Raw genomic sequence first — 16939 nt, forward strand, 5'->3', positions numbered from 1 at the left:
CTTGAAGTTTCAGAGTTATCAGAAAAACAATCATCACTGTCTATAACACCTATTATAGCATTTTCACTTTCAGAGTCACTACTGTTTGTATCACTGATCAGATGTCTGTAGTTGTAGTTTGAAGTTCATTTGCAGTCACTTTTCTTGACCTAAATTCAGGTGTTCCAAGTATGTGCGTTGATACTATGTCTACTTTTTCTCCTTTTAATTTTCTATATTTTGGCAATTTATGCTTGTCTAGATATTTATCTAGCTCTTTTACGCTCAGTTTTTCTAGAGTTCCACTTATGAATAACTGCAACCAGTCATAGTCATTATAATTCTTGTTTTCTCTTTTCTTCTGTACCTCTAACCGATGTCTGGATCTAATGTTTTTCATCCTCTCCAAATTTCTCAAATGTTCAATGTAGTTTTTAACACTGTTCACACTGACAATATATTTCTCAGCAAAACGAGAAATAGCAGCTTCATCATTTAATTGTTTTGAAACATAGAGCTTTTTTAAGTTAGCACGTGGTTGGTAGTCATCAACAGTTCGATTTGTGTTTGGTGTTTCAAACACATCCATATATAATGACCTGGGTTGTGCATATCTGGCATAGGATGTGGTATTCTGTTCATAGATGGCGATACCCAATCTGTAGTGGAACAGTAACTGCACTTTGAGCCATTTTGTATACATGAATCCCTAATAAATTCCACATAGAGCTCACCAATATTGTAATGGGTTTCAATAAATTTTCATTCTATCACCATGGTAGGGTTCAAGTATAGGAAGGGTCTTAATATCTATTTCAATCTTAAATAACATGTTTTCCATTTGCACTGCAATTAAAAATGTTTCTAAAATGTGTAATTTATGAAGTGTTTAAATTAATAATAAATGATTGTGTGACCAACCACTGCAAATTAATCCTAAAATTTGAATATGTTCACATGGAAAAAAGTTTCCTCATGGTGCAATTTTGCACTATTTTTTCCAAACCTGTGATAAATAAGTAATATATATATATATATTTACTTGTTCATTTATTTGCTAATTTATTTATGTCAGTGATGGGCTAAAAATCCAAGAAAAAGTGTAGCCAGACCAGTAGTCTATTCTGTCACCCCTCAGTTGTAAGTAGACATACTGTCAGCCAATTTAACTAATAATAGTCTTTATTTGTGATTTTATGAGTGTCCATGATTCAACAACTTTGTGCACTGGTTCAATTCTGAAGTAAGTATAAATATGGAATAAGTTAATACATGTAGCAACTGCTGGCAAATCTATGTGTTGCTGTATCTGTGTTTCATCTATGCGTATTTTTGTTAGTGGTTTCAGGGGGGGGCCATGAAATAAAAACAAGAAGTCTTAGGGGGGGCCAGATAATTTATACCAGTTTTTGTAGGGGGGCCACCAATAAAAATCCATTGCTTCATTAGAAATCCTCCGGCCTCCCCCTGGAAATTAAAAATGTACACTCCCTAAGTAAGTAAGTAAGTAAGTAAGTAAGTAAGTAAGTAAGTAAGTAAGTAAGTAAGTAACAAAAATAAACAAAAATGTGCAAATTAAAATGAAAATACTATAAACAGATGAATAACTTTTTCTTCCATTATATTCATGTATAGTAAATTACTATGGGTCTGTATAAGAAACTGTACTCTGTTTCAATGTATTTCTATTTGTATTGACTTATGACAGAGAGAGAGAGAGAAGAGAGAGAGAGAGAGAGAGAGAGAGAGAGAGAGAGAGAGAGAGAGAGAGAGAGAGAGAGAGAGAGAGAGAGAGAGAGAGAGAGAGAGAGAGAGAGAGAGAGAGAGAGAGAGAGAGAGAGAGAGAGAGAGAGAGAGAGAGAGAGAGAGAGAGAGAGAGAGAGAGAGAGAGAGAGAGAGAGAGAGAGAGAGAGAGAGAGAGAGAGAGAGAGAGAGAGAGAGAGAGAGAGAGAGAGAGAGAGAGAGAGAGAGAGAGAGAGAGAGAGAGAGAGAGAGAGAGAGAGAGAGAGAGAGAGAGAGAGAGAGAGAGAGAGAGAGAGAGAGAGAGAGAGAGAGAGAGAGAGAGAGAGAGAGAGAGAGAGAGAGAGAGAGAGAGAGAGAGAGAGAGAGGAGAGAGAGAGAGAGAGAGAGAGAGAGAGAGAGAGAGAGAGAGAGTTCCCAGTATTACATGTCACCTCTGATTAATGTATTATTTTTTATTTTTGAGAACCATACTTTGCATTTATTCATAATTGGTGCTAAAAACCAACATCATAGAAATGCAAATATTGAGGGAGATAGTCATAATTCCATGAGGTTCTTTTTAAAATGGAAATGTGATAAAATATCATTCTGGAATGAGAAAAAGTACACATAGGCTATATATCATTTCATTGTCATCAACTTGGCAATTTATAAAACTTAAAGAGGCCAGATGGGTGAGACAGGGTATTAATTTTGGATTAATAAAACAACTTTACTTTGTTTTTATACTATGAACAAGACACAAAGTGAAACAATATAGATCATGTCTGTCATTGTGATTCAAGAAACGGCATAAAAAATGTACTAAATGGTTTGTTATAGTATTTAAAGGTAGTGATTCGTAAAGAAACCAAGTAAATTCAAGTAATCACTACATCCAATCTGTCGCTTCCACATGCTTGCATGGGGACATTTCAATAATATAGACAAGTCTTCATTAAAAACATACTCCCCCAACGTTTTCAACTTGCTAATTCATATTCAGAATTTTTCAACAAATATGGCCACCATTGTGACACCTACGGATGTAAAGTGAGGTGCATACTGGACAACAGTATCTGACAATTGTGCCAAGTTTGGTTGAAATCGGTCCATGCATTTTAGACGTATACATGTACAAGTTGACTATTTTGGGTCATTTGACCTGTCACATCAGGCTTCACCCGTTGGGAAATAAAAATACAAATCCTATACTTACGACAAAATTCAATAAATTTGGTTAGACGATATTTCACATAGTTTTATTAATTTCTTTTTCATGTGTTAATTACAATATGGCTGTTTAAGGCACAACCTCTGAATGTGTACATCAAGTATATTATAGAATAAATTGAAAGTTTAGTAATTATATTAGGCACAAGACTTCCTAGTCTGCACGGTAATCTGTGACAGGGCGCTCTCACACATCAGTCTGCGGAGGTCGGAACGACACAACGTATCTTACAGTCTAAATATTCCTTTCATGGTTGAAATACAACAATGATAACATTTTTACCCTAACAGTTTCAACGATAGCAGTATCTGAACACACACATGAAGTATCACTATAGTGATAATGAGGAGGAAACAAATATCAAACAACTAAGCCATCTCAGAGCTTTTTCAGCAACAAATATACATATACGTGATATTCAAAACTTTCTATAGTATACAGAAACCAAGCTGAAAGACATTTTGAAAAAAACTAGAAGATAAATACATTATAACACTGCTAGAATTGTAAAAACTGAGTAAAGTATAGGACTACACTAACGTATATAACATCCAGCAGACAGATAAGTACCCTGAAAAACACAAACATTTCATCACTCTTTATACTACATACCACAGGTTAGAGGGGGCACAGTCTGTATAACTTTATGGTCATTGGCTGTAATATCTGTTATATGTTGACACTAAGGCAGCTCAACTAAGTCTTGAGTAAAAAATCTTGGCCAGAAACATTTTTCTGTTTCCGTCTGCATGGACTGCAATTGAGGCAAACCTTATCTCCGCCTTATATCAGTTGTTATCAATTTATTAGGCTATTATAAGTAACGCTACAAACAGCTTTAGAGATGCAAACAACTTTTATGACACCCGTTTTCGCCAGGCAAGCCCGCAGGTTTGTTGCACTTGGACCGCTAATGGTTTGTGACTGTCATGTATACCACATAATTAGGAATGTCAGGGGGCAGCGATCATATAATTGATTGATTGATTATGATTTAAACAAAGAATACAATTTTGTTCTTTTCCTGTCTCTTTTTATTTTGTGTCAACAAATAAAGACATCTTGTCAAATCCTTAACTTTAAGTATTGACTGATTTGATTAACTGACTGAATGTGATTGAAACAGATATAAATAAACTTTTGTTCTCATCCCATCTCTTCTGACTTTGTATATTAACTGAATAACAGACAGAATTTTTATCCTTATCTAATGTAAACATCTCTAGTACAATGTCAATTACACTGAATACTAGTATTCTCTTTCCACCTTATCAGTAGTGATTGGGTGTTGACTCAGCGAGATAAACCCCAGAAGCTTTCAGCCAATATACAGTGTAATTGATACCACAGTAGAGAAGTTTACATTTCGATAATGACAAGAATTAGACAAGGTGTCTTTATTCAGTCAATACAAAATGAGAAAAGACAGGAAGAGGACAACAGTTATGAACATTTATTTATTCATATGCTGTAATCACAAGTAAGTAATCAATCAATCAATCAATCAATCAATCAATCATTCAATCAATCATTCAACCAATCAATCAATCAATCAATCAATCAATCAATCAATCATTCAATCAATCATTCAATCAATCAATCAATCAATCATCCACATGATTGCTGCCCCTGTGGTTATATGTGAAATGTACTAAAATACAAACCATATTCTAAAAGTTATTAATTTAATTTTAAGGGATAACAAAACGTTAGACTTCAAGAATGAGTGTTCATAAGATTTAAGATCTGCATATATGCTCCAACCACTGTTGTGGACATAGAGAAGCATCTCAAGTTAGAGTTAGGCAGTGACAGTGCATAACTGGCATAGTTATATACTGGCATAGTTATTACTGGCATAGTTATATAACAAAGTAGGCATATTTCAGAGAAAAAGAGTAATTGTAACATTCCAAATGCCAATACATGTACAGCACACATCTATCAAAAAGTAACTGAGGTGAACACAAGCATTGATAGACTGAAAGGTTTGTTGTTCTGTGTGCCCCATAGCAACCAGTCACTCCCAATAAGCAACTTACTAGTAGTTATAAAGAGCGCCCTCAATGACAAACCTTCCTGTCAAAGATGCAACCACTGAATCAACAAATACATGTTTCATATGACGTATCATAAAAGTAAGTAAATTATACAATCTGATTCAAATCTCATGTAGGAATAGACACAATTGCTTTATCTAACTCTTATTTTCTTGATATATTGTCCTTCGTTTTCAAATTTGTTGTTCCGAGAGTGACTGCTATTCCCCACATAAAGTATACTTCATCTATATTCATGATATTTTCACATACAATAATTACATAAAACTATTCAAATGAAAGCTGATATATTCCAGAAAGAAAACGAATTCTACACTTATGATCTATGTGTTACATTGTTCTCAAATATACATTTAATTCACACATTTTTAAAATATTATTTTTCTCGTGACTAAATTATAATACAATATTGTAACCATAGCAACCACATAGCAGTAATCATTAGTCAGGTTTCTACTGAATCAGCGAGTTGTTATACTGGATATGATGTAATGTATGCAGTTCTGAGATGTATTTATCCATGTAAGAAGAAATAACTATTAAACTTGGTTTCCTGAGAAAATCTAGGGAATGAATTCCTGAAGAGGGTCCACATGGTTGGGAATGCCCTAAATTCTTTAAGGGGGAAAACTCTACTTAGAGGGTGTTTTATGTGATTATTGGGTTTCATAGATACTTCAATGTACTGTTACATTTAGGGATCTTCCTGCGGTATGGTTAACACCCACCCCACCCCACCCCCCGTTCAGCTGCTTAGAATTAAAATCTACAAGTGAAAAACAGTTGTCTGGGGGAGCAGACAGAAAAAAGTTGGTCCCTATCAAAAGAATAATGCAGCTATGTAATCCTTGTGGCTCCATTGCTAACAAATGCTGACCTGGGATTGAGAACTTGGCCTTTAAAAAAGTTTTTAAAAAGCTTACTCATGCATGGAAAAGTTATCACAGTTGGCCAGCCTACATGCCAAATTTGGCAAAGTGAGGGTTAAAATTTGGCCATGGCCATATCCATGCATGAAGCCATGAACAAAATATGCACAAAAGAAGTGTGTGTGCATGTGTGTGTTTGTGTGTGTGTGTGTGTGTGTGTGTGTGTGTGTGTGTGTGTGTGAGTGTGTGTGTGTGTGTGTGTGTGTGTGTGTGTGTGTGGAGCGTAACTGTGGTGGTTAGGCAAACTTTAATTACTGATAGTCACTAATTAAAAAGGATAGCAAAAACAACACCAACAAATGAGTGTCTTCACACTACAATGCTCAACTACAAAGGCCTTCACTTCCTGCTCCCAAACAGATAGTGAACAGCACTCCTAGTGGCCAAACCATGAAATCTTTTATCTCTCTGACAACCAGAACATGGTTTACTGGCTTTGTTCACAGTAGTACATACATACTACCCTGTCTGGACATTTTAATGCTTTGTTAATTAGTCATTACAATTAGTATAATTAGTGAAATACACTTTTATACTCTCGTATAATCTTGAGAGCCAAAATTGCAATAAAATATATTACCACCATTCATTTGCACTTTTTTGTTTACGGTAGTTTAGTCTTAGTGTGGTACATTTTTCGGTAACTTTGAGTGCCAAATTTTCATAAAGTTTTACTGGTATCAATGATTACTGACTATATACATTGTATGGTTTAAGGGCGTTGTTTTGACTACAATGTGCCTCAATCCATTCTCAAATTTTCTTTGAAATTGATTGAATCATGATGGAATCCTTCCTATTGTGGTATTGTTCTGTATGCAAATATGTCTACACAAATATTCCCTTAAGTTGTATAAATAAAATGTAGAGGGATGAATAGACACAATAGCAGTTATTAGGAGTTGCTATCCTTAAAAGGTTATATGTGTATCAACGTATGTAACTGTTATGACAGGACCCTACCCTTTTTTTTGGTATGGCACAGGAAATAGCGATGTGTCAAATGGTGTGCTATGTTTAGAACTGACTTGAAGGCACACTGGTTATCGATGTATACAATAACATTTGTTCATTATTCAATTCCATTGTGAACCTCAAACAATTTCAGGCTGCAAACTAAAAAGAAAACAAACTGTGGTCTACCCCTTTTTTCTGATGACTCATGACCCTTGACCTCCATGACCCTTGACATCGATGTCTGTGTTTAGAGTATAAAATATTCTTCGTTTTAACCTCACACTATTCTAAGTGTACCAAACAAGTGTTCACTAAAGTACATGACGCTTTCATCAAAACATTTCACCAGGCAGCACCCAGTCTAAAAATATCACTGTCCTGAATATTTGACATAAACTGTAATCAAATGTTGATTTGTACATCTAAAAAGAAAACAGAAATGCAAGACCTAGGAATCCAATATGGCTACTTTGCTTAAACCAGGTCTAAGATAAAAGAAGGCATTTGATGGTGTTATCATGAAAGACAAACCATGGTTTAACAAATTACTACAGTGCATATCAATCTTTTGTTCCCATCCAGCTTTCTCAACAACTACACATATGCTTCTTGTTTTACGGTGATGGTGGTTACCATAGCAACTTGCTCCAGCTACTGATTTGCTTGTACACTTGGTGGTGGTAACATGACAGACTCCTTGGCTGTATCCTAGCAACAAAACAACAAAACAGCATATTTACATTATATTACAACATGTGTATGCATAAATAATTTCATTCTGCCATTTCATTCTGTTTAGAATTACAACCACCATAAACCATTCCGTCACCATGGTAACTAGTTAGCAGCCATTTATAACTCATCACAAATGACCCCATTCCAGCTCTAATCTACTGCCTAAATATTATCAATTTGTATCATATGTTCTATGGCACATTGTATTTCGTGATAAAGGCATAAAGGACGTACTTTACAATTTTAGTGTGCAGCCCAGCAGTGCAGCCCTGCCCAGCCCAGCCCAGCAATACACAGCACAGCACTGCACAGGACAGCACAGGACAGCACTGCACAGGACAGCACAGCACAGCACAGTACAGCACAGTATATACTTTCATTTGTTCAGCCAAAAAAAAATACTCCTGACCTAAGGGTTTGTCAACACTTGTCTAGCTACTTGCAGCAACAAAATCCTTGTTTGGTCAGGAGTATTTTACAGCAGAATGAAGAAAAATATTGGGGAATAATATCATTATACCCTCTCAAGCATAATTTATCTAAAATCAGGAAAACTAATGGCAATTTGGATTGTTTTGACTCATATTTCAAACACTGCAGAACCAGTGTCGTAGACACGTGTTATCGTTACATATAACAACCAGCATACAAATGTATTCATTAAAATATAACCTACAGTTTGACAATGGGGAGTATAGTGGTAGTGGTAGCAGTATCTTTATTTGAGTGACATGTAATCACATAACATAATAGTAACAAAACAAGTCAAAACAAGGAATTACCCAGCCCAATGGGCTTACAAGTCACTACAGTCAGTGTACAATATATACAGGTAACACTGGTGAATGAAAAAAAGCAGACTACAGTATAATCAAAATAAGATAATATATATAGCTACTGTAGTTATGGAAAGCTCTGACTGACCGAGGACAGCACGACATTGCACATATATGCGTTATCTGATAATATTGTCTAATGTCTCATATTATACTCTAATATTAGATGTTGCATGTTGTACGCACCCACAGAGGTACTTCTTATCAGATAAAATCAAACTAAAATCTTGACTCGATTAGACTTTGCAAGCAAAGATTGCTTTTTATCGGATAATATCATCTAAAAAGTAAGTTAAGCGCCCGCATCTAAGCCAGCGTCAAATCAGTACATAGTTACTTACATTATGAGCTTGAATGATGTCACTCCAATCTTTCTTCCCAACCTTGGGAATAACATGCAGTAGAATCTTCCTGGCTTTTTCTGCGTTGTCTTTAAAAGTTTTCAAGACAGCTTCAACACTGACCTGTTGTATAAATCACAATACAAACAGATAGTAATAAATAATATGACACAATATGACCGAATAATTTTGACAAACGGCCACAATATGGCTCCATAAACCATAAACAAAATAACAGTTTTGTGAAATAGAGCATAATAAACAATACAACACAGTACAGTGAAATAATATTTACGATATGGCTCTCATACGTCATAAACAAAATTTTGTCATTTGGGTTATATCCTGTTTGCTGAATTTTAGAATACTTTGATTATTTTTATACATCCTAGAGTTATAAATCTGTAGAAAGATACATCCATGTAAACCTATTACGAATCAATGGCTGTAAAAGGGTGAACACTATAGATATAACGTTTAGCCCGGCGTGTGATATCATATTTTAGTTTATACTGTAAATATGTTTATTTTTCCTCTAAAAAATATAGCAGAAGAACAATTGTACAAACCTAGGCTTCACTTTTTGGTCGATAAAAATAATTGCTTAGAGTATACAGCAGTATCATTACCATTAATTACCTTACGATATTTCTTGGTAAATACCTAAACATTTTAAGCTTGTTTACATAACTGTCTCTATGGTTACAACTCTGTGGAAGATACTTTTAAAGATAAAGCCTTACCATTTCACCATTGTCTTTCCAGCAATCGTAATCTGTTGCCATGGCAATACTGGCATAACAAAGTCCTGCTTCCTTGGCCAGTGCTACTTCTGGCACAGTTGTCATATTGATGAGATCTGCACCCCACGTACGGAACATGAGACTCTCAGCTTTGGTGGAGAACCTTGGTCCTTCAATAGTAATAATTGTACCTTTAGGATGGTGTCTTATACCAATCTCTTTTATAGATTCAATTAACATCTACAGTAAACAAAACAACGACAACAAACAACATCAAATTATTAGACATAAAGTTTGTGTATCAACAACTCGGGAATGAAAGGTGAACCAAACTTTTTTGATTACGCTAGATACATTGTACATGTATTACCCCTTGCCAAGTCTGTCAGTGTGCAGCACATGTAAATACAATGTATCAAATATTACAATGGATTATTTTGTGGCCTAATTAGCCATTCCACTGATAAACTGTTGTCCTAATAAGGCAAAAAAAAAACCCAGAAGAATTGTTTCTGGTCAGGTCATTCTGTCTAAAGTGGTGCGATGGTGTGATTTAAAAAAAAAAAGAAGATTTATTTAATGTCACTCAATCTACCATTTATGGCAGTTACTGTTCTTTTCATTAAGTACTTTAGAGCAAGTGTGCATGTCAGGGCAGATGCAATTTGCTTGTTCAGGATTAGCTCTGTAGCTATCTTCACTGAAACAGCACTTAATGTAGGGAGGATTATTTCTGTGTTTTCCCTTGGATCTGCAGACTGCATGAGCTGGACAAAAACAAGTAAAAAAAATCAACATAGGGGTATCTATGATGCATGCACTGAATAGAAACAATTCATTTTTTGTTTTGTTTGGTAAATGAGAATTCAGGGTTGCAATACTCTTTCAAAATCAACCTCAACAAAGCTAGTAAAGAACAAAAACAATGTGAAATCCGACTGAATCTGTTTCCTACAAAATCTGTATCATATCATCTCAACTAACCTGTCTTGCATCTTCACAAAACGGTGTATGCATAGGAATATGACAGACTCCTCTTGGACTACTATATGCTCCATCATAGAACGTCTGAGGTCGTTTTGTGGTACGGTCAATAAACTGATCAATGACCACAACATCTCCTGGTCTGATCTCTTCCCTGAGTGAACCACACGCTGTGGTTACAAGGAGATGAGTGCAACCTTCAGCTTTTAAGGCATGGATATTAGCACGGAAGTTTATATTGGTTGGCATGATGGTATGATGGCGACCATGTCTATAGAAAAAAACACGTACAAACACATTAATGACATAAACAATAAACATAGTTGTCTGAATATATCCTTCTAAAAAAATCATAATTTCAATTAATACAGTCTTTGTTCAAGATTTGAGCCATCACTGTGTTGCAGTCTACTGTATAAATGGGGACCTGTAGGACAGGGATCATTAAGTGAAGGATCAAATCTCATGCACCTAGCAGGGCTTCAAATTAACAGTAGTCCCATGCCCACAGACTACCAATTCTTGTCATGGGGCTACTACCATAATTTGTAGCTGGTAGCCCACTCAGGCTACCACTGATTATATGATGAAGATGGAAGATTTATGGACATAAATGTATTTTAATAATACACATATTTCCAATACTGGAAATCAGTTTTCAGTTCAGGAATATGGGACTACAGGTCACAATCCTTGGGCTACCAATTTCTGAAATTTCTGAAATTGGTAGCCAACTAGGACGACCAAAGAAAAAAGTTAACTTAGAGCCCTGCCTAGTGGTAGCATAGATTGTATGGATGCTCCCAGAAGTATTGAAGTATTATAATACTTGTACCATTATAGACTTTAGGATTTGTCATTGTGGGGACTCAAGTAATTGCTGTCACTTAGTTTAAGCAGCCTACCTACAACAACAAATCTCTTATTCTACTTCTCCTTATAGTCTATGTCTATACAGTAATAATTGTGCACCACTTGGTGAATGTGAGCTATTTCAATTGAGGGAACCCACTAGATAAAAATGTGCATTCATTATAACACAATCTTTCACCTGAGAATTTTATCTGTGTCTTTGTCACTATTTTGTTTTTTTTGTTACGATTTCCAACTTGTCCTTTCTCCTTATTGATCCCCTCGCTTCCCGCCAAGATGCAAGGACTTTTTCCATTCATATAAAACCTCCTCATCAAATGTATACCCGACTCCAGGGGATTCTTCAATTAACACGCAACATGTATGTTTATGTGACCTTCAGTGACCTCAATGGTGAAACTGTCAGCATGATGTACATTTCAATGTAGATGCTGGTCGATGACTTGTTGAAACCCCACACAAAGTACAAAAAAGACACAATAACTTGCTAACCATAATGGGTGGGAAGCTGGGGTGGGAAGTCCCTGACAACACTCAGTAGGGGTTATATCTTGTGAATCACTGATAAAAGTGAGGTCTGTAGCATTGGAATGAATCCTAGAACAATCCTAGACAAGCAACTAACAAGTCTGTATAGAGGAACATCTAAGTGCTATACTAGCAGTGTTCTTCTCACAATAGAGAAACAATGGTGCTAACACCATTCTTGCCATCCAGACCACCATGCCATGTTTCTGTCCTGTTACAAAAGTGTTCTACCTTCCTTGAGCTTTAGTAATCTTTGAATGACAACATTATTATAATACTTTCACATGAAGAGAAATGGCTGATCCCAATGTCCATGTGTTAATGTGTTAAAATATACAGTGTTAGAGTATGTTTCAATGTTCAAAACATGCAAAATGCTGATCATTATGCAATCATTATGTAAATTAATGTTATTTATATGTAAATTACTATGCAAATTAGCCACCATCCTTGCAATCTAACATGGGAAGAACACTGAGTCCCTTGGCAACAATACCTAATTATATATTCATGATGCATCTTGACTGAGATTTGAATGTATAATTATCTAATTATGTATTTGACCAATCAGGTCCTCAGTAGGGATTTCATGTGAATACTGAATGCTCATTACTCTCTTCACAGTCTTTGAGGATGGTGTGTGCAATTCAAAAAAATTGAAAATGTAAGTTATGATCACTGAAACAACATCAGCTGTCCCTCATGAGTATAAATATAGGCTATAGCTAATGGCAGACAGGAGTGTCAAATACACCAAATCTGTGAGTCTATGTTAATACCAGTTAACAGACTAATGATATGCATGTTATAAGATAAAATGATAATATTTACCTTGCCAATAGGACACAGTCTACATCTCCTATCTTGCCAAGAATTAAGGCATCTGATGGCTGGCAAGGAAAGAGAAGTATGCATAATATGAATAAGACTGTATGCTGTAACAACAACTTTATCAAAAATTAAATATTTTAAACACTTCCTGATATACATACAATAAATCATTATGTATGTTCCATGGCAAAAACATTATCAGTTTGAAAGTAAAATGCATATACTGAAACCTGGATAAACTAAACAAAACTAAACTCTACAGATTTTTACTTTCACAGAAAATATCCCGGCCAACCCACTATCATGTGGAGTCATGATGGGTGAATGGTTAGCGTGACCGGCTTGAAATCTACAGGTTGCAGGTTCGAGCCCCGTCGCTGCCTGCTGTTTGTTTCTGAGTGGCTAAAGTCCTTGGGCAAGATTTGAACCACGACTGTGCCTCAGTCAACCCAGCTGTATAACTGGGCACCTGGTAGGATGTAGGTTGCAATGTGAAGGCTTTAATCCTATGCGCTTAAATGGCTGCAATGGATTGTATGCTCCCCGGGGAGTTGAGGAAGACTAAAGGGCCGTTGTGCTGTTCTGATCCGAGCCAGGGGTAATAATTGTAAAGCGCTTTGAGCACGGAGTGGGAAAGCGCTATATAAGAAACCAACATTATTATTATTATTATCAAATTACCTACAAAATGCCTACATACCACTTTAAACTTTTGCAATGTTCAAAACCTAGATACAGTATATCACTTCTACTGTCCATTGACACAAAGGGTCAAAGGTTACACAATCATGTGACATCCAAATTCTGAGGGATACATGATTTATGGCGAGTTTGTTCTCATTATCTCAATCCACAAAAGGTCAAAGGTTACACAATCATGTGACATCCAAATTCTGAGGGATACATGATTTATGGTGACCTGTTCTCATTATCTCAATCCACTTTCACAGACTACTACACCCTACATATAGTGAGTTTAGTGACCCTTTTTCACCTCAGAAATGAAAGCAGCAATTATTCCTTGTAAAAGTTTACTAAAGAAATAACATACAACATTATACCAATGCAAAGCAAGTTGAACACGTTCAAACACACAAACATGAGATTATACCTTGACTGTTCTACAACAGGATAATACATCCATTGTCTTTTATTGTACATGGCTCAAAACATTCAAAATTGCCATAACTCTTCCCTTTTTTCAAAAAAAATTATGCTTATGCACGTTACTGGTATAATTGTATTAAATGAATGTATTCCCAAATAATTTTCTTCACTTAGCGGAAGTTATTTGTGACCTAAGGGTTTTGTCAGTCACCTCCTGACTCAGTGACAAGGTCCCCAAGAGGTCACTCATAAATTCCTTCGCCAAACAAAGAAAATTATTGACGACAATAACCTTTCCTTCACAAGATTATGACTTGAATATGGATTTTTGGAATCTTTGTGATCCACCTAAGGTCAGACTTATGTTGTACACCAGTGTGTCCTCTAAGCCAATTTGATGCGCTACTGACATACACAATTTCTAGTGACGCACCTAAAAATGTCAGTTTTTATCAATTTGACTCGCAACAACAAAATATGGCTATCATTAGAGAGCATACTGTTGTAAACACATATTAAAACATGCCAGCACAGAATGGAGTCTGAATTCAAGCAATCGGGGATAGATATCCTCTTTTGTAAGAGCACGGTTTATAAATATGCATCAATTTTTTTAAAACCCTTTTTCATCTTGGATTATCTTCACCTGAGACATCCAATCTCACTTGAAATATTTGCTAATATATACAATAGTTAGATTATTACTGTTAAACAATCAGAAACGAACCACAGAGAGAGGTGCAAAAATGTTTGTTTCACATAAAAGCATACCGAACAAAAATGGATTTCTAAATTTGAAGATTGCTAAACTTGAGTATTTTGAGTGTGGTTAGTATGCAATTGTTAACAGTCCATAAAACCCATATTTATTATTTAGAGACAGGCGGGAAGGTTAATTGGACCTAAAGAAAATTATTGTTTGGTTCCGGTTACCTGACCCCACCTTGCTTTTCACTACCAAACCAAACTTCTTTTTATGTATTCGAAAAAAAAAATCGCAAATTGTGGTTTTATGAGTAATAGAGGTTGTGGAAACTGACATCAACTTAAAAAGACAAAATAAAACTGTTCTTCTAATCTGTAATGGCTATACATCTGATGGGAAGAAACCAACAACACAGAAACCATTTGGAAAACAATGGAAAACCTGAACTAGACACTCACACAGAAAAAAGATAATAAAATAAAATAAAAAATCTACCTACCCCACCTATTCTAAAATTGAGTGTAATTGGAAGCACACAATTTTTTTCCATTAGACCTTAGCAAGACATTGTACTTACTTTGCCGTACGGTGTTTCAACAAACTTTTCCTGTCTTTCATGTAGAATATCTGGATTGTCTACACCTGATCCTCCAATTATACCAATCTGAAAGATATCCAGACAAATGTTATCAGTCAGAGAAAAAATGACAAGATTTTTTTTATACCTAAGATCTCAGAATCTATGTATAGGAAGCAGGAAATCTAGTGAAATTGATATGATTGAATTCATGTTGTCCATCTCTGGTCAAATCCCCCCAAAAATAACACTTTCTTCTGCTAAAAAAGCACATATCACCTGAGTAAAAATTTACATGACAAATGTCATGATTTAATTATGGAGGGGAGGGGGAGAGGGTATGAAATCTAAGGTTATGATCCAAGATCGCAGGAGATGTTCTAAAGTGAAAACAAATATTGAATATGAAAGAAAACAGGAGATGAAAGAAAACTAACACAGGACTAGTATTTTTTTTTTAAATCCAGTTCAATGCTGTATTGCAGTGGTGTGATCCACCTACTCCTGTCTGCTTGAAGACGAAGTATGGGAAGGAAGACGAGAATATCCCAATCAAGACCAAATTTACACCGTCTGTAGGCAGGACTACGTACAATATGTACAGTAAAAAAACATGTTATGTGTATGGGAAGGTTGTAATTGGGTGAATTCATCCCATGTCACTGCAGCTCACACTACTAGTACTAGTACTAGTACTACTACTACTACTACTACTACTACTACTACTAGTACTACTCTGGCAGTCGGTGTCTCGGTTTACTAAGATAAAGACAAATTAAAACTGCTGTTGTATAACTTGTAACATGATTTAATAAGCTACTGAATGGAGGGGCTATGATCTAACCGAGACCTCGATTGCCAGAGTAGTAGACGGGGATATTGCTCCTATAAATAATATTAGGTATCAGTAGCCTGGACCGAGAGTCTCTCTCAAAGGGCTGCAGCTCAGACCCGTGGTCTGAGCCGGGGGTCTGAGACCATGGTTAGACAAATACATCCATGGTTAGCGTTAGACTCAGAGTCACATTTATCGTCGGCGTTGTACATGTTGTTACGATAAAATTGAACTGCTTTATCAATCATAAGACATTATTAACAATCGGTTGATGTAATCTTTCGCGCCGTTAATGTCATCCTACCTTCACTTTTTTGGAGGCCATTTTATACGATGCCCTATAGATTGGTTCGTTCCGTAATTGTGTGATCGAGAGCTGAGAGTGGCTTGTATGTACCTTCCGGTGACTCTTCTGCTCTCTGCACATGCGGTGCTGCACATGTGTTCCGGTGCCGTGCCGATCTTATCCCTTGCCGATTTCGTCCCCCACGCATGCGCATATTATCCAACAGGGCTTCGCGGGATCAGAACGGCAGCTAAAGCTGCCGATTTCGGTTCCGTTGCCGATTTCGACCCTCGACTCAAAAATCAAGTTCATGCTAAAATTTCTTTCGTATAATCTATCCGGTGATCACTGTTAAAGTGTCTAAGTTCGTATAAAATGTATTGAGAGAGAGAGAGAGAGAGAGAGAGAGAGAGAGAGAGAGAGAGAGAGAGAGGGTGTGCATTATTGTCTAAATGCACCTCATTATCGACCGGTGCTGTTTAATCTTTAGGAATTTCGGTACAAGTATACGATTTGCCATGCTACGATCAGATTGCTTCTCTACAAAAAGTCGAAACGACTGACATATGATAGAAGAAAGTGGCTTGGAAATCGGGGGTTAGAGAAGTCTACGTCCGGTGGGCCGTTTTATGAATAGAAACCATGTTGGATAGTCTGCGCATGTGCGGGGACGAAA

General features: G+C 36.2%; 1 protein-coding gene across 1 annotated transcript; it reads right to left on the reverse strand.

The window, feature by feature from the left end:
- Positions 1 to 6223: 6223 nt before the first annotated feature.
- LOC144436317 (S-methyl-5'-thioadenosine phosphorylase-like) lies at positions 6224 to 16379 on the reverse strand. Its single transcript, XM_078125071.1, has 7 exons — positions 16282 to 16379; positions 15143 to 15229; positions 12753 to 12811; positions 10521 to 10791; positions 9537 to 9776; positions 8794 to 8916; positions 6224 to 7589 (listed from the first exon to the last, which is right to left on the reverse strand). Exons 1-7 carry the CDS (start codon positions 16300 to 16302, stop codon positions 7533 to 7535), a joined length of 858 nt encoding a protein of 285 aa, XP_077981197.1. The 5' UTR covers positions 16303 to 16379; the 3' UTR covers positions 6224 to 7532.
- Between the last annotated feature and the right edge of the window lie 560 nt (positions 16380 to 16939).

This window comes from Glandiceps talaboti, chromosome 6 (assembly GCF_964340395.1).
Source record: "Glandiceps talaboti chromosome 6, keGlaTala1.1, whole genome shotgun sequence".
In the NCBI taxonomy this organism is placed as follows: domain Eukaryota; kingdom Metazoa; phylum Hemichordata; class Enteropneusta; family Spengelidae; genus Glandiceps; species Glandiceps talaboti.